Source organism: Ranitomeya variabilis, chromosome 1 (genome assembly GCF_051348905.1).
Source record: "Ranitomeya variabilis isolate aRanVar5 chromosome 1, aRanVar5.hap1, whole genome shotgun sequence".
In the NCBI taxonomy this organism is placed as follows: domain Eukaryota; kingdom Metazoa; phylum Chordata; class Amphibia; order Anura; family Dendrobatidae; genus Ranitomeya; species Ranitomeya variabilis.
The window spans coordinates 679,834,830-679,859,616 of NC_135232.1; the positions used below are offsets into that span (position 1 = coordinate 679,834,830).

The 24,787-nt window shown below is 45.2% G+C and overlaps 1 protein-coding gene across 1 annotated transcript in view; it reads right to left on the reverse strand.

The window, feature by feature from the left end:
• Window positions 1-24,787, reverse strand: part of CCDC175 (coiled-coil domain containing 175) — a 124,204-nt gene that overhangs the window by 37,323 nt on the left and 62,094 nt on the right. The window contains exons 13-16 of the mRNA XM_077265265.1: window positions 10,652-10,783; window positions 9,392-9,530; window positions 8,997-9,076; window positions 7,237-7,389 (exon numbers count right to left, since the gene is read on the reverse strand). Coding sequence (XP_077121380.1) covers window positions 7,237-7,389; window positions 8,997-9,076; window positions 9,392-9,530; window positions 10,652-10,783 — 504 coding nt within the window. The remainder of the gene's footprint in view (window positions 1-7,236; window positions 7,390-8,996; window positions 9,077-9,391; window positions 9,531-10,651; window positions 10,784-24,787) is intronic.

Consider the following 24,787-nt stretch of genomic DNA (forward strand, 5'->3'; position numbering starts at 1 on the left):
TTGTGAAGCGTATGTCCAGTCGCTCTCCGTGCCGGCAAGCTATATCCTAGCCTTCCATGTACCCACTCAGAAGAGGGGAGAAGGACCACCATCTCCCTGCCATCACTGCTGTTTATCAGGGCCAATGGAAAGGAGGCTGCACGGACATGGTAAAAACCTCTGTACAACCAAGGAGGTTAACTGATCGAGGATGAATAAGGGCTGTTGGACCAGGAGAAAAAGCATATGAGCCTGGGATATATTGACCTAGAATAACACGGCATGCCTATAACAAAAAACAATAATGCCGGAAGGGGAACGTGAAGACGACACTCTGCATTCCCGCCTGTTGTAGGTTTGGGGAGAGCGGAGCCCTTATGGGATCCGTCGCCCTCTGTTATCTGAGGTGGAGGAGTTCTCCGAGACAGGCTGGTGAAGGCTCCGGCCAATAGAGGAGTGACTGTGTCGCTTTGGTCAGTGACGTCATGGACTGCAACGGCGACGAAGCCCGCTCATGAAGTGGTATGTACTTGTCACCCAATTTTAGATTCAGGAGAGATATAATGCACCACAGTATGCTGGCATCTTATACTGCCAATATCCTCCAATAGGGAGAGGAGCCCAAAACAACTGCAGGGAAAGGTCAATATGGGCTGCTGTGTCTGCTGCAGGGTCAGGGCTCTTACCCAGATCCTGTTACCCGAGAGTGCTGCCGGTCCGCTGTGCCCCATTAAGACCACCAATGGGATCTCATTGGCACCATGCCAGCTGAGGAGAGCTGGCCGGATGGATAAAGATGGCCCCCAGAAGTTGTGGCGTGCGGAAATCTCACAGTGACCGAGAAGCGCCAGTTCGGGGGACGGGGCTACAAGCGCAGCATCATTCAGTGGGCGAAACCTCAGTGTCATGATCAGCTGCCGCCGCTGATGCGGCCCAGCCCATAGACGCCCCCACGCCGACCGACCACAAGGGCGTGGGGCACGCGTCCCCCGGGGATGCAATATGGACCCTTTATACCGCAGAGGGGGACCCAGGCCTACCCGAACTAGGGGAGGGCAGAGACCGGGGTTCTGTGGCAGCTGAGCATGTGGACAAGGAAAGTGACATGTAGGACTTGCTTACACCACACAACTTCAGGTATAGAGAAAGTAAAGTTTACTAAAGTAAAGTCACACAGTACATAAACAAACATAATGATGTCAGGCTCCCGATTACACACCTCCAGAAGGGTACCATCCAGTGGACCCGAAGGCACCAACGGATCACCGAGGCACACATAGGCGGTACATCAGGACACAGGCAGGACATCAGGAATACTGGATAGACAAGCGGGACAATGATGTGGCAGCCCAGGTCGTCGGCTGGGACACTGGCGTGGCAGCCCAGGGCATCAGTTATATCAGGCCACGGACAAAGGAAGGACATCAGAGGACGCAGGCAGGACGTCAGGGTACAGACAGGACATCTGGACCCAGGGTCACCAGCAGACATCAGACAGGAGTCGTTCTGTTCCAGACATCCGACACGACCTAAAGGCTCAACCACAGTCATCAGGCTCTAAGCTCCAGGCAGCGGTCATCAGGTTCCAGACTGCGGTCGTCAGGCTCCGGGCATCGGACCTAGGAAGGGACTCAAGCGGGATGGTGCTAGAACCGCAGGATTGCTGGGCCTGCCAGGAGCTAGCACTGCATGGTAGACAGAGCACAGAGTAGTAGATGCTCAGCAGAAACACCGGTTACAAGAGACTCAAAGTCACTGGGTGCGAGGCTCAGACACAGAGGGATTCCAGGAACATAACACAGCAGACACAGTTCAGACAGGGTCAGGTACAGGATCAAGGATTCAGGCCTGGATATACCGCCTCCAGGACAGGCACCAGAACAGAACATAACAGGAATCAAGGCAAGGACTTTGGAACCAAAACATAGATAGGAGAGGTGCAGGAACACAAACCACACATAGCAAAGTTCAGGAGCTTTGTGAGTAGCTCAGGCCCCACCCATAGGGCAGGGGAACTTTATATAGGAGCTGCTCCTCAGCAATTGGCTGAGGACAGCATTTCAAGTACACACACTAACCCTGATAAAAGCAGGGGAGGTGTGGCCGCGCATGCCCTTACCACAAACAGATACCATTACAGCACAATCAGTGTAGGAACTGTGGCTTAGGGCACCTGGCAGCGACTGCTAGCCTGAACACACGTGGAAAGTCATGCACCAGCTGCAGAGGACCTCACAACCCACAGACAGCTTCCATAGCGGCAACCAGGGACCGCACATGTGGACATGTGGATGGTCATGCAGCAGAGCAAAGACCTAATCACCCATGTACGGCTACGCAGCAGAGCAGGGAACTGAGAAGGCTCCATACAGGTAACAGCCAACAGTATCCCAGCTCAATTAGGGGGAAAGGAGCAAAAGGTTAAAGCAAACATATGCATTGTCACGCCAAAAACCAGATACAGACAGAACGGCGTGACACTCAGATTGCTCAGTGTATAGGCCCAAGCCGGGGCCTAAATTTCTGTGGCCAGCAGAAGGAGGGGAACACCACGGGGGAGCATGCTGCAGTCAGACACAATCAGAGGAACTCTGAGAAAGAATCCCGCAGGCAATTTGTAAGTCATGTTTGCCCTGGGGGCTACTCTTGGAATGTGCACCACGTGTAGGGCCCAGGCACCCTGTGCTCATAAATCTGCCCAGACACCGATACTGCCCCATACAAAGCCAATTTTTCACTCCAACATACAACAGGCACTCATACTGTGAATTTGCTGCAAGGACCCACAGCCGACCTGCACGTCACGGCATGGCGCCGCCGCGGATGACTGGGCTTCAGCGTTGTTGAAGTGTGGACGGTGTCGGAAACCCTCCTTCCACCATCCCATTGTCTGTGAGGTGGAAAGGGACAGTCCGCCTCCTTCCATCACCGCTGTTCATCAGTGGTGATGCAGTGGGGGCCGCACGGACGTCATAAGTGCCTCTGGACATCCTAGGGGTTGACTCCTTAAAGATGGAGCAGGGCTGTTGATCCAGCAGTAATAAGCCTGGCTCAGAAGAGGGTACATGGAGGTGACACTCCATGTTCTCTTCCATTGATAGTGTGGGGAGATCGGAACCATGAAGGAAACAGTCACCCCTAAAGAAGCTCAGGCATACCTTTTCACGGTGCAGGAGGGAGGTACGTGGAGGCGACACTCCACGTTCCCGCCTGTTGTTGGTTTGGGGAGATCGGAACCCTGAAGGGATCAGTCGCCCCTGTAATCCATTAAATGGAATAAAAATTGAAAAGTAAAAATTAAAAAATTGAAAATAATAAATTATGGTCTGCATAGCAGACCCATGTGCCTCCTACAGACACCAAGCAAGAGCTGGTTCGGGCTGGAGCCAGTGGTAGGTGTATACTGCAGAGGAGAAGCTAATTGTGTCAGCCTACTAGCAGCAGCCATGGTCTTCTGTCCCCCAATGAGGCGAAGGAGAAAATTAAATTTAAATATTTAAATAAAATACAAGAAATAAAAATTCTCAATAGTGCTATAATACTATTATATAGTAACTATACTGAAAGGATCAAGTGACGACTGTAGCTTTAAAACACTATTTCTAATTTAATGCGGACATAAAGAAAAGTTAACATATAACTAAGAATTTATGAATTTTACTCAGAGAACGAAGTCCAGTATTTCTTGTCAAAATTATAAAAACTACCGACAAAATATCAAAAACAAGTCTCCCGATATCATTAGTAACAGATTGCGTGCCTGGGCTATAAACATAATTACGTAATCAAGCAAGATCGCCGAAAGTTCCAGGAGCCTCGAAAATTATTAAGAACGTCAAGTGTATCCACAATTTTGGCCACTAGTGTATAGTTGGTGGCTGATCCCACCAACATAGCTGGGTATGACTGCCCTTGATGTGCTTCAAAGGGATTATCCAGAACTTTGATAATGACGGCCTGTCCTTAAGTTAGGTCATTATAAGGCTGGTGGGGGTCCAATATCCCACCAATCAGATATTTGCAGCTCCAGCGGTGATAGGCTGTGCACAGTGTGAGCCAGAACAGCGAAGCTCCGTACACTGTGTAGTGGCTGTTCTTGCATACAGTATTGAGGGAAAGGGAGCCGAGCTGCAGTACCGCAGAGTGGCCACTACACAGCGTATGTAGTTGCGGCCTTGTCAAAAAGAAAAAAACAACTCATATCTAATATACAGTAGTAGTTAAGCTTAAACCATTTATATTAGAGTTGGTGAGAATTTATTCTCATTGCATTGGCCAAGACAATGATCGGTTGTCCTTGGACGGCAGAGGGAGTACCGCCTCTTACCTGCCTGCATCCACGATGTCACATGTACATCACACCACAAAGATTTTGCTCCAAGCTGGCTAACCAAAAGAGGAGTCACGGATGTTGGCAGGTAAGAGGCAGTACTCCTGTATAATAACCATAGACCACTGTTGTGGCTGAAGTAATGGGGCATGCAAATCGATTCAAACCAATTCTAATTTATAAAGAACCAATAAGGAAAAGAAGGATCTTCCAAATGCAAAATAGTGTCTAAAAAGTATTTCTTTTCAATCAATTTCAAATCAATACTTTTTAGACACTATTTTGCGTTTGGAGGATCCTTCTTTTCCTTATTGGTTCTTAGTCTTAACGATCCTCCGTGTTACTATTTAGGGCACAATAGGCTCTCAACTCTAATTTATGTAGCCTAAAAATAATTTTATGCAGCTAAACTGCTCTAACCTTGGTTGACATCCTGGTAATGGCCAGTCCTTTCTCTCTGCCTGCGATCACTTCACCCTACTCCCATAACTCTTCCTCCGTGATATCAGAGCCAATGCTGCCCTGGCATCTCTGTGTACTTTGTGAGGATCTGCAACTGTCTGCTGTTGGGTGAGATTGTGGTACCAATACAGCCATAGTCTCCCTTGCTCAGTTGCCACTGTCCCCTTTTGGAAGTCAGACCTATGCTGCAGTACATCACTCCTCTCAGCCCCTCTATGTACAGCCCCATCCTGCAGTACAATGCTCCTCTCAGCCCCTCTATGTACAGCCCCATCCTGCAGTACAGTGGTCCTCTCAGTCCCTCTATGTACAGCTTCTGATAAGCAGAGACAATCAGGAGTCCTGATTACTGGGAAGAGAGAATGCAGGGAACACGATCGTCACTCGTTTGTCAGCAATCCCCGCAACCTGACAAGGGATAGAGTAGAGACAGCAGGGATAGGGAACATACGATCCAACTTCTGAACTTTTGAGAGTTTAGTGGAGGAATCGGGGATGAAACATGCACGATCCTAGAACTTCAGCACTGCCTCTAAACTTACATCAGCATTTCTATATACAGGACAGTGCAGTTCAGCTGAAAATCCATCTGGGCTGTACAACATGTTCCAAATTATTATGCAAATGACATTTTTCTCAGATTTTCCTAAATGGTCAGAGCAAATGACAGTCAGTCTAATAAAAGTCATCACCCGTTAGAGTATACATCGAATTTTGTTGAAGAAACCTCCCAATGATAACAGTATAATCTCCAAAATGAATAAAACCTCAAAATGCACTGTTCCAAATTATTAAATTATGAAAAAAGTCTCGCACTCAACTTAAGTATTTATAGTTGTGGATTTATTAGTACTAGAGGTAAATACTTAAGTTGAGTGCGAGACTATTTCATGATTTACTATATGGTTTGGGTACCTAGTCTCTGCACCAGACTATAGCAGTGCACACGGTGTTTATTTCCATATGTTCCAAATTATTAGGCACAGTAGAATTTCTAAACATTTGATATGTTTTAAAGAACTGAAAATGCTCATTTGTTGAATTTGCAGCATTAGGAGGTCACATTCACTGAAGCAAAAAAGCTATTTAACTCCAAAACATCCTAACAGGCCAAGTTACATGTTATCATAGGACCCCTTCTTTTATATCACCTTCACAATTCTTGCATCCATTGAACTTGTGAGTTTTGGAGAGTTTCTGCTTGTATTTTTTTGCATGAAGTCAGAATAGCCTCCCAGAGCTGCTGTTTTGATGTGAACTGCCTCCCACCCTCATAGACCTTTTGCTTGATGATACTCCAAAGGTTCTCTATAGGGTTGAGGTCAGGGGAAGATGGTGGCCACACCATGAGTTTATCTCCTTTTATGCCCATAGCAGCCAATGACTCAGAGGTATTCTTTGCAACATGAGATGGTGCATTGTCATGCATGAAGATGATTTTGCTCCTGAAGGCACGTTTATGCTTTTTAAACCATGGAAGAAAGTTGTCAGTCAGAAACTCTATATACTTTGCAGAGGTCATTTTCACACCTTCAGGAACTTTAAAGGGCCCTACCAGCTGTTTCCCCATGATTCTGGCCCAAAACATGACTCCTTCACCTCCTTGCTGACGTCGAAGCCTTTTTGGGACTTGGTGGCCATCCACCAACCATCCACTACTCCATCCATCTGGACCATCCAGGATTGCCCGACACTCGTCATCAGTAAACAAGACTGTTTGAAAATTAGCCTTCATGTATGTCTTGGCCCACTGCAACGGTCTCTGCTTGTGAACACTGTTTAGGGGTGGCCGAATAGTAAGTTTATGAACTACAGCAAGCCTTTGAAGGATCCTACACCTTGAAGTTCGAGGGACTCCAGAGGCACCAGCAGCTTCAAATATCTGTTTGCTGGTTTGTAATGGCTTTTTAGCAGCTGCTCTCCTAATCCGATGAACTTCCCTGGCAGAAACCTTCCTCATTCTGCCTTAATCAGCACGAACACGTCTGTGCTCAGATTCAGCCAAAAATCTCTTAACAGTACGATGATCACACTTAAGTTTTCAGGAAATATCTAATGTTTTCATCCCTTGACCAAGGCATTGCACTATTTGATGCTTTTCGGCAGCAGAGAGATCCTTTTTCTTTCCCATGTTACTTGAAAACTGTGGCCTGCTTAATAATGTGGAACATTTTTCCTTTAATTAGAATCACCTGGAAAACTAATTATCACATGTGTTTAAGATTGATTTCAGTGATCAATTGAGCCCTGAGACACAATACCATCCACGAGTTTATTTGAAAAACAAAATAATTAAATCTTTATGACACTTAAATCCAATTTGCATAATAATTTAAAACACATTGTATAACATTAGACAGGAACAGAATTTTTAATATAAGTATATTACATCTAAGCCTGCAATGCTGAAGGGAAGCTTAGGGAAAAATACAAAAAATCTTAGGCAGCCCCTTTAGTTTACTCACCAATTTCAGCCTGCAGTTCTCCATGATGACCAGCTCCAGTCTTCTGTTTGTTTCATAAATTTCTTTGTCAATCAGCTTTAAAGTTTCAAGATCAACCTGAAGTTTTTCAAAAGCAGATATTCTAAGAGATTTTAAAGAAGCCTTCTTTGTGTCCTGATGAAGAAACAGAAATGTTAATCCATTTGTGTCTATTTTAAGAAGGCCCCCAGCTATGGTGAAAACCCGTCAACACCTCATGATCACATTGCAGGGGTCTATAGGAGTCATTACATGTATTCACCAACATTAGCACCATTTAAATGTCACTGTCAATCACTGACAGCGGCATTTAAATGGTGAAACAGCAGCATTCTGAGTTAGCTCCGCTCACCACTGTTACAGGCAGCTGCAGACTGTGTAACACAGCTGGCATCTACCACACATGGTTCAGACTCAGCTCACCGAGACCAGATGTAGGATGTACAAGTATGCCTTATGGCTGTGAAGTGGTTAAAGGGTACGTTCATATACGTGGAGTTTTCAAAAAAGGATGTGGGTTTCATGCAGAGCTAATCAATGTGAATGGGGTTTTCCTTTCACATCTAAGGCTGGTTTCACACTTGCGTTTTTGTCCGCTGCGTTTTAGCGCTAAAAAACGCATGCGTTTTTTTCTATACTTAACATTAAAAAACGTTTTGACGCGTTTTCAGCAACGCATGCGTTTTTTGACGCGTGCGTTCATTTGCAGAAATGCAACCTGTAGTAATTTCTAGCGGCGTTTTTTTGCCGCAAAAAAAGCATGAGTTTATTCGCGGCAAAAAAATGCATTGCTGTCTATGTAAACGCATGCGTTTTTAAGCACACAAACACAAGAAAACACAAGAAAAAACAAGAAAACCCTAAACACAAGAAAAAACAAGAAAACCCTAACCCTACCCCTAACCCTAATCCTGACAAGCCACCCCCCACCATCAAGGTGATAAAGGGATCCAAACCCTAACCCTATATGACAGTCAATACTCTACGAGTTTATATTTTTAGTACTCTATAGCAATACCGTATATCTTGGGGTGTCCACATTGAACAAAGCTTTTTATTAGAAGAATGTCCTGGTCACCAGGTCAACATAATAGCCAATTCCTATGGATCCCTAGGGTTAGGGGTAGGGTTAGGGTTTGGATGCCTTTATCACCTTGATGGTTGGGGTTGGCTTGTCAGGGTTAGGGTTAAGGGTAGGGTTAGGGTTAGGGTTTGGATGCCTTTATCACCTTGATGGTGGGGGGTGGCTTGTCAGGGTTAGGGGTAGGGTTAGGATCCCTAGGGTTACTAGGGATCCTAACCCTAACCCTAGCTATTTCTGTTTATAGTGGGTTTTCTAGTTGATTTGGATGATTGGCAGCTGTCACACACTTCTCAGCATGCGTTTAAAAAACGCAAACGCAGGAAAAAACGCATGTAAACGCCGCAAAACGCCGCTTTTTTTTTCTGCATGCAAAAACGCATGCGTCTAAAAAAACGCGGCGTTTTGCTGCGTTTACATGCGTTTTTTAACCACATGCGTTTTTTTTTTTAAACGCTGCAGATCAAAACGCAAGTGTGAAACCAGCCTAAAGCAAACATTTTCATGTAGAAATCCATATTTTCTTGTAGCATCTCACTTACTTCTATAGAATTGGAAAAAAAAAGTGCCCAAATAAATGATAATGGGTCTAGGTCTAGTGCGGATCTGCTGCACACCCATGGCACATCTTCAGCACCAGAAATCGGAACAATTACTTTACCTTTATATTACGATTGGCTTCAATATCCCTGGAGATTGTGTTAATGGATCCCTCCAAGGCTTTCTGTTTGCGTTTCATGGCTGTGATATACAAGAAAATGTTTTAAGTCACTTATTGAATAAAATTTGCATTTGTCAGAATAATTTATCTTTGTTCACATCATTCCTATTATTTCAGTATTTCTGTTCCGTTATTGGAACAGAAGTACAAACATGACATTGGTTGGTGATGACACCTATAAACGAGACCCACTATAATCAGTGTCCCATCATGATGGAATTTGTTTGGCTTTTTTTTTTATCTGCATTGGAAGTTTCAAAGCAGATGTGAACATAACCCAAACTATCCATCCATTTTACGAATAAACCCACACATTTTCTGGTCTGCTGCCTTACCACTAGATTTCTTTTTTAGGTCTTCATAATTTCCATGCTGCTTGTTGTATATGTCCTCAGCTGAATCCATGATAGGAATGTTCTTGGCCAGATTTTTTTGACAATTTTCAAAGTCTAAAATCGCATGCTTTATTTTCTCCTAAAACACAAGGCATAAAAAGCATACTTGTTTCAAAGATAACCATAAGTAAAGCAGTCAACCTCTGTATACATTCTCACCACACAACCTCCATGGACTGTATGCACACTTACCATGCAAGACTCCATTGCTGAACAAAAAGCATGTTCAAACGCATTTAAAGATTGCTCAACAACATATAAACAAGCCTGTGAAATACTGGGACAATATAGTCTGGTCCGTTGAGACCAAAATTGAACTCTTTGGATGCCATAATACACAACATGTTTGGAGGCCAAAAAGCACTGGATATCACCCCCAAAAACACCATACCAACAGTGAAGTTAGAAGGTGGGAACATCATGGTGTGGGGCTATTTTTCAGCATACAGCACTGGCAAACTGAAAAAAAAGTGTTTGTGTGGAAGAAAAATCACACCTCAGCAATGCCTGTAACTAGTTTCTCTATACATCTATGCATCTTGAAGCGATGATCACCAACAAAGGCTTTTGTATGAAATATTAAAGGGGTTGTCCAGTCCAAAATGAAAAGTCTGCAGTCACTCTTTGTAACTGCAGACTTTTGAATCACACTGTACACTGCAAGGACTCTGAGCCGGGAACGAGGGCAGAAGACTTTTAGTGAGTGCGGTCTACCTAGCTATGCCACTAGGCTGCTTCTGCCCTGGAGTATGCATAACGCATACAGTAGATCACTGCTGTTCCCGGCTCAGAATCCTTGCAGTGCATAGTGCATGGCACTGAGGGAAATCAAAAGTCAACATCATACAGAGTGACTGCAGACTTTTCCTTTTAGACCGGACAACCCCTTTAAATAAATTTCAGTAAGCTTGTTCAATACTTTCTCCCTTTGTTATCTCTCATTATTACACATAACTTAATTTATGGACATCTATGGTTTGACTTCTGTGCCTGTGTGGATTGGATTTGTTGTTACTGACATCTGGGGAGAATTTCATGTCAATAGCCCCTTTAGAAATATATTTACTTAGAAAATTGATGATGTGTTCAATATTTATTTCACCCGTTGTATTTCCTCTTTTGGAATGAAATAATTACAAGTGGCCTTAGATTTTTGTTTTTGTTACTTTGTGTGTATAAATCTTGTATATTTCAGCTCACCTCCAGAACATGTATTTGATCCTTCAGACTTTGTACTTGACTAGAATATTCCTGGCTTGCTTTTGCCTGTTCTTCATTTATGCTGCAGATCTCCTCGTCCCATTTCTCAACTTCTCTCTGGAGACGACTACCCTAAAAATGAACAAAGATACATGGTTTTTTTTTTGCTTTTTTTTTTCTTCTTCCAAATTCAGCTGATTAAAATAAGAATAATAAACAGATAATACGACGAACAGAAATGGAGTAAAAAGCACAATGCAATATTGATGGAAAATGTGAAATGCATTAAAGGAATCAAATCTAACCACACATCAGGAAAGGACAGGGATTGTCTACACCTCGTACACACCCAGATATAACAAATATCTATTATAGTTGGCAAAAATTCTAAGATTATGTATGATGAAGAGCCTCCATCCTCTCCTTGTCAGACAATGCAACTAAGTCGCTCTTCTATTTTTACCAGTAAATACACCTATAAATAGTTTAAGGTCTCAAAGTATAAATAATATACCGTAATCACCAAATAAGAACATACTTTAAATACAGACTAGACTGCACATTAAAAAATAAAAAATCACATTTTTTTATTGAGTAAACTATAAAAGCATAGACATAATATATTTATTAAAAACAAGGAAAAACCACCTATGGAAAAACTTGGTGGAAAGCCCAGACCAGATAACAAGTACAAAAGTGGGGAAGATGGTAAGTATAAATAACACAGTATAAAACTAGCAATCAAAACACAATGCACCATATGTATAAATAATAATTTATAAATTACAGGATATGAATGAGAAATCCAGTAGTCAGTTAATAAACATATTATTATACTGCTCACACATATGGAGTAAAAGGTAATATGAAAGGGGAATAAATAAATAAACCAGCTTGGTAGCTGCCAAACAAAATAAATTAAATAGACAAAGATAGAGAACACTTGTTGTTAGGGCTAGCGGAACGCACCAAATGGATATAAAGACTTTATTATGATATATGCGTTCGCAGCCCGGGGTCCACCGTGCAGGAGAACCTGCTGCTAGCAAATGGCGGAACTAAATGGCGGTATGAGCTACCTCTGTTACTTCACAAAGTTGCCGTGAACTCAAAGCACTGCGCCCTGTTAACCTTCACAGTGGCACTGGCTAACTACCCAAACGAGAGCAGTCAGTGGTCATGCATGCACACAAAACTCCTTGCCGGAGGTGCCAGCATTCTAGGGGCTTATTTCAGCCGGGTCCCTGAACACAATCATAGGTGACCACACTGGCGCAAAGTAGAACATAGAACAATACTAGTGCATGGCCATGCGAGCCTTAAATAGTTGCAGCACGTACAGGACCTTCCTAGAAGGACCAATGAGAGGCTGCCACAGAGCGTGAGCACCTACAGGACCTTCCTGAAGGACCAATGGCCTTAGCTGCAGTGTCTGATCATCTGACCCTCGATCTCCACTGAGAGATCTTACTCTGGGCATGCTCAGAATGAGAAAAGCAGGACTTAGTCCCAGAAGCGTCTGCTCGCCGCTGCCCAGCACTGACTCCAATGGCAGAAGCAGGAAAAGCAGCAGTAACTCTCTGTACAGAGTCAGAGTGAGCGAGATGCTGGGACCGACGTCTCCGCTGAGCAGGCTCCACTGTGGCAGGAGAAGAATGGGAGACCGCAGCGGAGATGGCCCGAGATTCCCCCTGTGCAGAGGCGGGAACTCAACCCCTAACATTACCCCCCTCCTTGGGCCTCGCTATGTTCGAAGGCAGCAAAGCCGCGGAGCCCGAATGTGCTCAGCAGGCTCTCAGGACTGTAACCCTTCCAGTCCACCAAATAAATTTTTTTGCCACGAACCACCTTGCACCCCAAAATAGTGTTCACCTCGTAATTGTCCGTAGACGAACCCGATGTCCCGGCAGATGACTCAGAAAACCGGGACATGTATACGGGCTTAAGGAGGGACACATGAAAGGTGTCGGTGATACCAAGGCGTGGAGGAAGGGCTAGACGGTAGACCACAGGGTTAACCTGTTCGAGGACCTTGAAGGGACCTAAGTAGCGAGGTGCAAACTTAGTAGACTCAACACGCAGCCTGATGTTACGGGGGCGGAGAGCCACACTAAGTCGCCAGGAGCAAAGGTCGGGGCAGGGCGCTGATGTGCTTCGGCGGAGGACCTCATTCTCTCCTTGGAGGCCTGGATAGCATCCTGAGTGCGGTCCCAAATGTCTCGTGCCTCCACTGCCCAGTCTGCCACCCTGGAATCAGCGGAGGACACGGGCATAGGCACAGGAACCCACGGATGTTGGCCGTAATTAAGGAGGAAAGGAGTCTGACCGGTGGAGTCGGCTACAGCGTTGTTAAGGGCAAACTCAGCCCACGGTAACAAGGATGCCCAGTCATCCTGCCTGGCAGAAACAAAATGTCATGTTAAACACACAGTTATACCACCAATATAGGGAATAAAATATATATCCTCTCAATATTCAAAATCACCTATTCCTGGTATACTGTGTAAGTAAGAAACAAAATGTCGCAAATAAGTGACCAGAGTCTGATTGGTCCTCTCAACCAACCCATTCGTCTCGGGATGATAAGCCGAGGAGAGATTTAACTCAATACTGAGTAGACGACAAATCTCCCTCCAGAATCGAGATGCAAACTGGGGACCCCGGTCACTGACAATCTTGTCTGGCATACCGTGTAAACGAAAGATATGCTTGATGAACAAGGCTGCCAGAGCCCGTGCAGACGGTAGCCGTGGAAGAGGCACCAAATGAACCATTTTGGAAAAATGGTCGGTGATCACATAGATAATGGTGCAGTTACGAGACTTGGGTAAGCCCACCACAAAGTCCATCCCGACCATCTCCCAGGGCCTGTCCGCCAACGGCAGAGGATAAAGCAACCCAGCTGGCCGTTGCCGAGGGGACTTGTTCTTGGCGCAAGAGACACGCCCGAACATAGTCTGCGACATCACGAGCCATATGCGGCCACCAGTATGTCCTCGCCAGTAACTCAGATGTCCTTTTGGAACCAAAATGTCCACCCACCCTGGACGAATGTGCCCAAGAGAGAACCTCCGGTCGCAAACTGGATGGTACAAAAGTCTTGCCCGGAGGCACAGACTCTAGCGAAACCGGGGCCACGGTTCTCAGGCTCTCAGTGGGGACAATAAGCCGAGGCTCCTCTTCCTCCTCCACAGATGACACAACGGAGTGAGAGAGAGCGTCGGCACGAATGTTCTTCTCCCCAGAAAGAAAATGGAGGGTGAAATGAAAGCGGGAGAAGAACAAGGACCATCTGGCCTGGCGAGAATTTAACAGCTGGGTTGTCTGCAGGTACACCAAATTTTTATGATCTGTGAAGACTTGGAATGGAAAACGAGCTCCCTCCAAGAGATGTCTCCACTCCGAGAAGGCCAACTTCATGGCTAGCAACTCCCTGCCCCTGATGGAATAATTCCTCTCTGCTGGTGAGAAGGTCTTAGAAAAGAAGAAGCAAGGATGCTTCCGACCTTGAGCATCCTTTTGGAAGAGGACTGCTCCAGCACCAACAGATGAGGCATCCACCTCCATGATAAATGGCATATCTACATCGGGGCAATGTAGGATGGGAGCGCTAGCGAAGTGTGACTTTATGGAGTTAAAGGCCTTAGAGACCTCCTCAGACCACAATTTGGGATTTGCCCCCTTCTTGGTGAGGGCAACCAAGGGAGCTACCAAAGTTGAGAAGTGCGGAATGAACTGGCGATAATAATTAATGAACCCCATAAAGCGCTGCACCGCTTTAAGAGAGTGGGGTTCCTGCCAGTCCATCACAGCCTGTAGTTTGGCAGGATCCATAGCCAATCCCTGGGCGGAGATGATATAGCCTAGGAAAGGTAAGGATTCCTGCTCGAACATACACTTCTCCAACTTGGCATAGAGGGAGTTTGCCCGTAGGAGGTCGAAGACTTTGCAAACATCTCTCCGGTGGGAGTCAATATCTGGAGAGTAGATGAGAATATCATCCAGATAGACTACGACCAAGGTGGTGAGCATATCCCGGAAGATGTCGTTCACAAAGTCTTGGAAAACGGCTGGGGCATTACAGAGCCCGAAGGGCATCACCAGATATTCATAGTGCCCATCCCTGGTGTTAAAAGCCATCTTCCATTCGTCCCCCTCACGGATGCGAATCAGGTTGTAAGCACCCCGCAGATCTAGTTTAGTAAACACCCTTGCTCCCCGAAGCCTATCGAAGAGCTCAGATATCAAGGGCAAAGGATACGTATTTTTAACAGTGATGGCGTTAAGACCCCTGTAGTCTATGCATGGACGCAGTTCCCCACTCTTCCTCTGCACGAAGAAGAACCCAGCCCCAGCAGGTGACACTGACTTCCTGATGAACCCTCTTGCCAGATTCTCTTGAATGTACTGAGACATTGCCTCCGTCTCCGGGAGAGATAACGGATAAACTCGACCCCGGGGAGGCTCAGCACCAGGCAAGAGATCAATAGGACAGTCATAGGGGCGATGGGGCGGAAGGGTCTCTGCCGCCTTTTTGGAGAACACGTCTGCATAAGACCAATATTGCTTGGGGAGAGAGGATAGATCTGCGGGTACCTCTGTTGTAGCAACCTGAACGCACTCCCTCTCACACCTACCCCCACAAGATTCACCCCAACCCAAAATTCTGCCTGAGGACCACTCGATATGAGGAGAGTGGTACCGTAGCCATGGTATCCCCAACAGGACCTCATCAATTCCCTCAGGAATGACAAGCAGATATAATCTCCTGATGGGACGGCGACATGGACAGAATAAGAGGGATGGTCTGGTGTGTTATCTGTGAGGGCAGTGTCGACCCATTCACCACTCGTACCGTTACTGGTTGAGCTAGCATAACCAGGGGTATTGCGTGACGTTGGGCGAAGGCTGAAGACATAAAGTTGCCCTTCGCCCCAGAATCCACGCAGAGCTCTACCGAGTGGGAGGATGAGCCAATAATTATTGTCCCCTTAAAGGACAATTTGGAGGCAAACGTCGCCATGTCTAGTGTACCTCCACCTACTACCACTAGACGCTGACGTTTCCTCGACCGCTGGGGACACCTGGTGGCAAGATGTCCTGACTGCTGGCAAACATGACAGAGCTTGTGTGCACAAGCGGTCTGGGACTTAGATCCCTCATGTGACTCAGGAACCAGGACCGGAGATTCCAGAGTTTTGGCAAAGGTGGGAGCCAGCCGAAACCTCTGCCTACACTGAGCTCGCTTTAACCTCCGCTCATTAAAACGGAGGTCAATACGAGTAGAGACAGATATTAACTCCTCCAGTGTGGCAGGAATCTCCCTAGTGGCCAGAGCGTCCTTAACGTGACCAGCCAGCCCCCTCCAAAATATGGGGATAAGGGCTTTATCCGACCACTCCAGCTCAGAAGCTAAAGTACGGAAGTGGACGGCAAATTGGCTGACCAAGGACTCACCCTGAGTTAATGCCAGCAGTTAGAGCGCCGTGTCATGGGTGACTCCAGGTCCTAAAAAGACCTGTTTCAGAGTGCTCAGGAACAGCGGAGCACTCTGCACCACATGATCGCCACGCTCCCACAGCGGTGTATCCCACTCCAACGCCCTGTCTGACAAGAGGGACACAATAAATCCCACCTTAGCTCGCTCTGTGGGAAAACGTGCAGCCAGGAGCTCGAGGTGAATAGAGCACTGACTCCCGAATCCCCTACAGGACTTGCTGTCTCCAGAAAATTTCTCTGGCAGCGGAAGGCGAGATAATGTAGGAACAGGGGTGGCAGTGGACAAGGTTGCTGCAGCCACGCTAGCAGCCTGTACAGCAACTGCGGTAATATCCACAGCTGAGGTTGAGCTCTCGAGAGCTGCCAACCTACCCTCCAGCTGCTAGATATACCGCAAAGATTGCTGAATGTCCGCCATACTAGCCAGACCCTGGCGCTAGTATTATGTTAGGGCTAGCGGAATGCACCAAATGGATATAAAGACTTTATTATGATATATGCGTTCGCAGCCCAGGGTCCACCGTGCAGGAGAACCTGCTGCTAGCAAATGGCGGAACTAAATGGCGGTATGAGCTACCTCTGTTACTTCACAAAGTAGCCGTGAACTCAAAGCACTGCGCCCTGTTAACCTTCACAGTGGCACAGGCTAACTACCCAAATGAGAGCAGTCAGTGGTCATGCATGCACACAAAACTCGCCGGAGGTGCCAGCATGCTAGGGCCTATTTCAGCCAGGTCCCTGAACACAATCATACGTGACCACACTGGCGCAAAGTACAACACAGAACAATACTAGCGCATGGCCGTGCGGCCATGCGAGCCTTAAATAGTTGCAGCACGTACAGGACCTTCCTAGAAGGACCAATGAGAGGCTGCCACAGAGCGTGAGCACCTACAGGACCTTCCTGAAGGACCAATGGCCTTAGCTGCAGTGTCTGATCATCTGACCCTCGATCTCCACTGAGAGATCTTACTCTGGGCATGCTCAGAATGAGAAAAGCAGGACTTAATCCCAGAAGCGTCTGCTCGCCGCTGCCCAGCACTGACTCCAATGGCAGAAGCAGGAAAAGCAGCAGTAATTCTCTGTACAGAGTCAGAGTGAGCGAGATGCTGGGACCGACGTCTCCGCTGAGCAGGCTCCACTGTGGCAGGAGAAGAATGGGAGACTGCAGTGGAGATGGCCCGAGATTCCCCCTGTGCAGAGGCGGGAACTCGACCCTTAACACTTGTGCCAATAAAGTGCACAGTACAGTGCCAAATACATTGTTTATTAAATAGGGATCACATAAATTATGTAGTTATTACCCAATAGGTGCCACTGGTCCGAGTGTCCCCCACACCCGACGTACGTTTCGCATGAAAATGCTTTGTCAAGGGGTGGTTAGACGCTGGTCAGGTGGTTATTTATGGTGCAGCCGACCAATTATGAAGGAGGTTGTGTAGTTCCCACAAGGGAATTGAATTCCGGATGCTGCCATATAGGAATGTTTATGCCGTTGTCTAGCTAATAATCACACATCTGGAGGAAGAGGAAAGGCAGTCCACCTCGCAGTGGGTACGTGGTTGCGTCATGTACAGTGAGATCACGTCATTGGTCATGGCCTCGGAAGAACTCACCGCCGATGGGCTTCATGTGCCCAGCCCTTCAGTACCCAGAATAGATAGATCAGGCCATGCGATCATAATGTCACATGGCCCAATGACGTAGTAGGAGGACCCCAATCACACGCTCACAGAGAACACAGAGTCGGATCAAAATCATGTGTTTTAAAGAAGAGGGCATCGATGACTGCAGAATTTAATAGAGAAAAAACACTGTTGAACTTCAGGTCTGCACAGTTAGGTATATCAAAACAAGTGAGGCAGTCAAGTGGAATAAATATAGAGATATATATAGGGAAAAAAATTATTATAAAGGAAACTCAGTCCTGCATGAAAATGATAATGCAGATTTAAAAAAAAAAAAAAGTAAAAATTAGGAGAATAAATATGTGTATGTGCAAAAAGGAATGAGTGTAGATATATTGCAAATACAAGATACATGGTGAAAAAAACAAACGAGGATACTAAAAGTGATAAGTAAAAAATAAAGATGAATGGAAATTACATAAATAAGAGTGTATATGATTGTAAGTAATATATATATGTGAATAATATATAATGGAGTAAAGACATGGGAAAAAGTGTATGTGAGAAATATACATGTATACAGGGAAAGTAAAAAGGACAAAGAATCAGATAAGAATAGAAATACAACCATAGAAAAAAGAAATAATAATAGAAAAAATACATATATACACAGACATACACAAACATTTATTTTGCTTGGCAGGTACTGTACCAAGCTGGTTTATTTATTTATTACCTTTTACTATTACCTTGTACTGGATATGTGTGAGCAGTATAATACTATGTCTATTAACTGACTACTGGATTTCTCACTCATATCTTGTAATTTATTATTAATATTTACATATGGTGCATTGTGTTTTGATTGCCAGTGCTATACTATGTTATTTATACTTACCATCTTTGCCACTTTTTTACATTAATTGTACTTGTTATCCGGTCCGTGCTTTCCACCAGATTTTGCCATCTGTGGTTTTCCCTTGTTTTTAATAAATATATTAAGTCTATGCTTTTACAGGTTACTCATTAAATGTTATTTTAATGTGTAGTCTGGTCTGTATTTAAAGTACCGTATATACTCGAGTATAAGCCGACCCGAGTATAAGCCGACCCCCCTAATTTTGCCACAAAAAACTGGGAAAACTTATTGACTCGAGTATAAGCCTAGGGTGGAAAATGCAGCAGGTACCGGTGAATTTCAAAATTAAAAATAGATACTCCATACCGTTCATTATGGCCCCATAGATGCTCCACATAAAGCTGTGCCACATATAATGCTCTGCACCGTTCATTATGGCCCCATAGATGCTCCACATAAAGCTGTGCCATATATACAATGCTCTGCACCGTTGCCCCATAGCTGTGCCATATATATAATGCTCTGCACCGTTGCCCCATAGCTGTGCCATATAGTGCTCTGCACCGTTGCCCCATAGCTGTGCCATATAGTGCTCTGCACCATTGCCCCATAGCTGTGCCATATAGTGCTCTGCACCGTCCATTATTGCCCCATAGCTGTGCCATATAGTGCTCTGCACCATTGCCCCATAGCTGTGCCATATAGTGCTCTGCACCATTGCCCCATAGCTGTGCCATATAGTGCTCTGCACCATTGCCCCATAGCTGTGCCATATAGTGCTCTGCACCGTTGCCCCATAGCTGTGCCATATATATAGTGCTCTGCACCGTTGCCCCATAGCTGTGCCATATAGTGCTCTGCACCATTGCCCCATAGCTGTGCCATATAGTGCTCTGCACCATTGCCCCATAGCTGTGCCATATAGTGCTCTGCACCGTTGCCCCATAGCTGTGCCATATAGTGCTCTGCACCGTTGCCCCATAGCTGTGCCATATAGTGCTCTGCACCGTCCATTATTGCCCCATAGCTGTTGCTGCTGCTGCAATAAAAAAAAAAAAACACACATACTCACCTGTCTTGCTTGCAGCTCCTCGGCGCCATCTTCCCGGCGTCCCTCCGCACTGACTGATCAGGCAGAGGGCGGCGCGCACACTATATGCGTCATCGCGCCCTCTGACCTGCACAGTCAGTGCAGAGAGACGCCGGGAAGATGGCGCGACGCCCGGCGTGTGGAACGAGGACAGGTGAATATGCGATACTTACCTGCTCCCGGCGTCCCGCTCCTTCCCCCGGACAGCTGGTCTTCGGTGCCGCAGCCTCTTTCTCTATCAGCGGTCACCGGCACCGCTTCATTAGAGAAATGAATAGGCGGCTCCGCCCCTATGGGAGGTGGAGCCGCCTATTCATTTCTCTAATGAGCGGTCCCACGTGACCACTCAGGGGAAGAGCTGCGGCACCCGGAGACCGTGGGACGGGCAGGATCGCCGGGACTAGGTAAGTATATGACAGTGCTCACCCGCCGACCCCACCACCGATCATGACTCGAGTATAAGCCGAGAGGGGCACTTTCAGCCCAAAAATTTGGGCTGAAAATCTCGGCTTATACTCGAGTATATACGGTATGTATCTTTTTTGGCCACTATACACTACCGTTCAAAAGTTTAGGGTCACTTAGAAATTTCCTTATTTTTGAAAGAAAAGCAGTTTTTTTCCAATGAAGCCAATATTAAATGATTCAGAAATACACGCTATACATGGTTATTGTGCTAAATGACTATTCTAGCTGCAAATGTCTGGTTTGTAATGCAATATCTTCATAGGTGTATAGAGGCCCATTTTCAACAACCATCACTCCAGTGTTCTTATGGTACTTTGTGTTTGCTAACTGTGTAAGAAGACTAATGGTTCGTTAGAATACCCTTGAAAACCCTTGTGCAAGTATGTTAGCACAGCTGAAAACAGTTTGGCTGATTAGAAAACCTATAACCCTGACCTTCCTTTGATCTAGTTTAGAATCTGAAGCATTACATTTGTTGGTACCATTAAACTCTCAAAATGGCCAGAAAAAAAGAACTTTCATGTGAAACTCGACAGTCTATTCTTGTTCTTAAAAACTAGGGCTATTCCATGCGAGAAATTGCTAAGAAACTGAAGATTCCTATAACGGTGTGTACTACTCCCTTCAGATGAGAGCACAAACAGGCTCTAACCAGAGTAGAAAGAGAAGTTGCTGCACAACTGAGCAACAAGACAAGTACATTAGAGTCGGTAGTTTGAGAAATCGACGCCTCACAGGTCCTCAACTGGCAGCTTCATTAAATAGGACATGCAAAACGCCAGTGTCAACATCTACATTGAAGAGGTGACTCTGGGATGCTGGCCTTCAGGGCAGAGTGGCAAAGAAAAAGCCATATCTGACACTGGCTAATAAAAGGAAAAGATTAATATGGGCAAAAGAATACAGACATTGGACAGAGGAAGATTGGAAAAAAGTGTTATAGACAGACGAATCCAAGTTTAAGGTGTTTGGATCACACAGAAGAACATTTGTGAGACGCAGAACAACTGAAAAGATGCTGGAAGAGTGCCTGACACCATCTGTCAAGCATGGTGGAGGTAATGTGATGGTCTGGGGTTGCTTTGGTGCTGGTAAAGTGGGAGATTTGTACAAGGTAAAAGGGATTTTGAATAAGAAAGGCTATCACTCCATTTTGCAACGCCATGTCATACCCTGTGGACAGCACTTGATTGGAGCCAATTTCATCCTACAACAGGACAATGACCCAAAGCACACCTCCAAATTATGCAATAACTATTTAGGGAAGAAGCAGGCAGCTGGTATTCTACGTGTAATGGAGTGGCCAGCGCAGTCACCAGATCTCAGCCCCATTGAGCTGTTGTGGGAGCAGCTTGACCATATGGTACGCAAAAAGTGCCTATCAAGCCAAACCAATTTGTGGGAGGGGCTTCTGGAAGAATGGGATGAAATTTCTCCAGATTACCTCAGCAAATTAAGTGCTAGAATACCAAAGGTCTGCAATGCTGTAATTGCTGCAAAGGGAGCATTCTTTGACAAAAGCAAAGTTTGAAGGAGAAAATTATTACCGTATTTTCCGGCGTATAAGACGACTTTTTAACCCCTAAAAATTGTCCCAAAAGTCGGGGGTCGTCTTATACGCCGGGTACGGTGTGTGCAGGGAGCGATCCTGGATGTTCCCAGGGTCTGAAGGAGAGGAGACTCTCCTTCAGGCCCTGGGATCCATATTCATGTTAAAAATAAAGAATAAAAATAAAAAATATGTATATACTCACCCCTCCGAGAAGCCTGGCTCTCACCGGTGTAAGCGTCTGCCTCCGTTCCTAAGAATTGTAGAGCGTGAAGGACCTTCGATGACGTCACGATCAGGTGCTTGATAAAGGTTTATACCGAAACGTCGCCGCAGTTGGCAGATTAAAGCTGTAAGTTTTTTTTCTTATCACTGACCGTTGTGGCGCTGTCCTCTTTTTTACATTATGGTCACATGAGTGGTCACGGACCAATCACAGGCCAGTCACCTGACCGTGACATCATCGAGGGTCCTTCATGCTGCAATTCTTAGGAACGGAGGCAGACGCTTACACCGGTGAGAGCCAGGCTTCTCGGAGGGGTGAGTATATACATATTTTTTATTTTTATTCTTTATTTTTAACATGAATATGGATCTCAGGGCCTGAAGGAGAGTCTCCTCTCCTTCAGACCCTGGGAACCACACGCTGTATAAGATGACTGGGCGTATAAGATGACCCCAGTCTTATACAGCGGGCATATCCCAAATTCCATATTTTATATGGAAAAGTTGGGGGTCGTCTTATACGCCCAGTCATCTTATACACCAGAAAATACGGTATTTCAAATAAAAATCTTTTTTTCGAAGCTTGTCAATGTCTGGACTAGATTTTAAATTAACTTGGCAACTCATTTGATTAATAAAAAGTATGAGTTTTCACGGAAAACACAAAATTGTCTGGGTGACCCTAAACTTTTGAACAGTAGTGTATATTTACCAACGATTGTGGACGAGCGATGTCTTAGTAGTTATATATTAATGTAAATCCAAAATAGATAAAGCATAAAATAATCTATTATTATTGTCTACTCTGCCCAGGGCTCTGGTTGCATACTGTCGGAGGTCAGGCAAGATCTTCAGCATTGAAGCGGACGTCATTGACTGTTTTTTTCAGGACATATTGTACTTCATGTTAGTGGTAAAATATTAATTGGAAGATTTAAATTCCATCCAATGATACCATGATTTGTAAAATTTTTCATATGAGTTGCTTATTGTCGTGTTTAATTCCTCCATCAGCTTTATCTCAATCATTTTAGCAAACCATAGGGAAATTGTTGGGGTGGTGTCTAGCAGATGCAATTAAGTGTCTCAATATAGAATTTTTGTAGGTTTTAAAAGTAATGTCGCCGTGATGAAGAAGGACAAGAGCCGGATTTAGGTCTGTGATAAGATTTGTGATTTCCCAGTAAGGGGAAAGAAGCTTACAAGACCAGAAAATATGCATTAAGTCGCCCTCTTCCTCCCCACATCTCCTTCACATAGGACTGGCATCAGGGAATATCTCAAGCAGGCGGGTTGAGACTCAGTACGATCGTTATAACAGCTTGTAACCGGCCTCGTGAAAACGCGAACAGATAGACGATTTGTGTGTTAAATTACACATACGTTTCCACTGATTCTTCATCAGAGTTTGGTCTAAACCACTCTCCCATTGAGTTTAGAACAGTGTTTTGGGTTGATCCATGGGATCGATCAGTAGGGAGTAGGAGAAAGAAAAGGTGTGCCTCACGCTTTCTGTTTTTGTGCACTCTTCTTCGAACATATTTTTGTCATTTTTGTAGTGGACTCTAGATGGAAGAGTGCAATTCATGAGACAGCTGACCGGCTCTCCAGAAACCCAAAGAGGAGGGGGAGGAAAGACCTTGAAGGAATTCCTTTAACGGCCATTCGTTTCCCAATCCAAAATGGGATACTCTGAAACAACCATTATTAAACCAAGAACAGAATACTTTGTCCTTTATCCCTGGGGAGAAAAGAGTAGATTGCCCAACATAGGATACATGGAGGAGGCCTGTGGTATGATCGATGACCGTACTATAGGATCATTGCCACACACAAGGGTAGCTCCAATAGTAGGGCATGTCTTTAGAACATTAACTACAGAAAGGTCAAACCAGGGAATAGTGGTTAGAGGGACGTTTGTGAAACTTTGTTCAATCCCAACCCAGGCCTTCTCCATTCCATTCCTGCACCAGTCCAAAATTCTAGAAAATGTGGGCAGCAATATGATATGATCTGAAATCAGGCAAGGCAATACCCCCAGAGGACTTAGGAAGACGCAATGTATTCCTTGCTACACGGGGAGGCTTACCAGACCAGATAAACTTCATCTGAGCTGTGGCAAGATCTTTAAAGAAGGACGAGCGGACAACAATTGGGAGGGCCTGGATAACATACAGGATTCATGGGAGAATGTTCATTTTAAATATCGCATTTCTGCCAAACCATGTAAAGGCACTTCTCGTCCATCTTGAACAATTCTCTTGTACGGATTTGAGTAATTTAGGGAAATTAAGGGAATAAGTCAATTTTGTATCACTTGGTAGTAATCTCCCTAGATACTTTATTGCTGTCTTGGCCCATTTAAAACTAAAAGCTGCTTTTAGGGGTGCACTATAGACTGAGGGTTATTGATGTTCAGGGCCTCCGATTTGGCAAAATTGATTTTAAAATTAGAGAGGTCGGTATATGTACTGAACTCCGCCATTAGAGTAGGCAAAGATTTGTCTGGTTTGTTAAGGGGAAAAAAGCAGATCATCTGCATAGGCTGCAATTTTACATGAAGAACCCCGAACACAAGGACCCTCAATATTCTTATTAGACCGTATTTTCCTCAAAAATGGTTCCAGTGTAAGAATGAAGATCAGAAGAGATAATGGACATCCCTGACGAGTACCACTAGGTATAACAAACTCCTTGGAGAGTACCCCATTCACTTTTAAATTAGCAATTGGCTTTGAGTATAATGCTGATATCCATCGTAACATGTTGGATTTTAGGCCTAGTCTCTGAAGGGTCTTATTTATAAAAACCCAGTTTA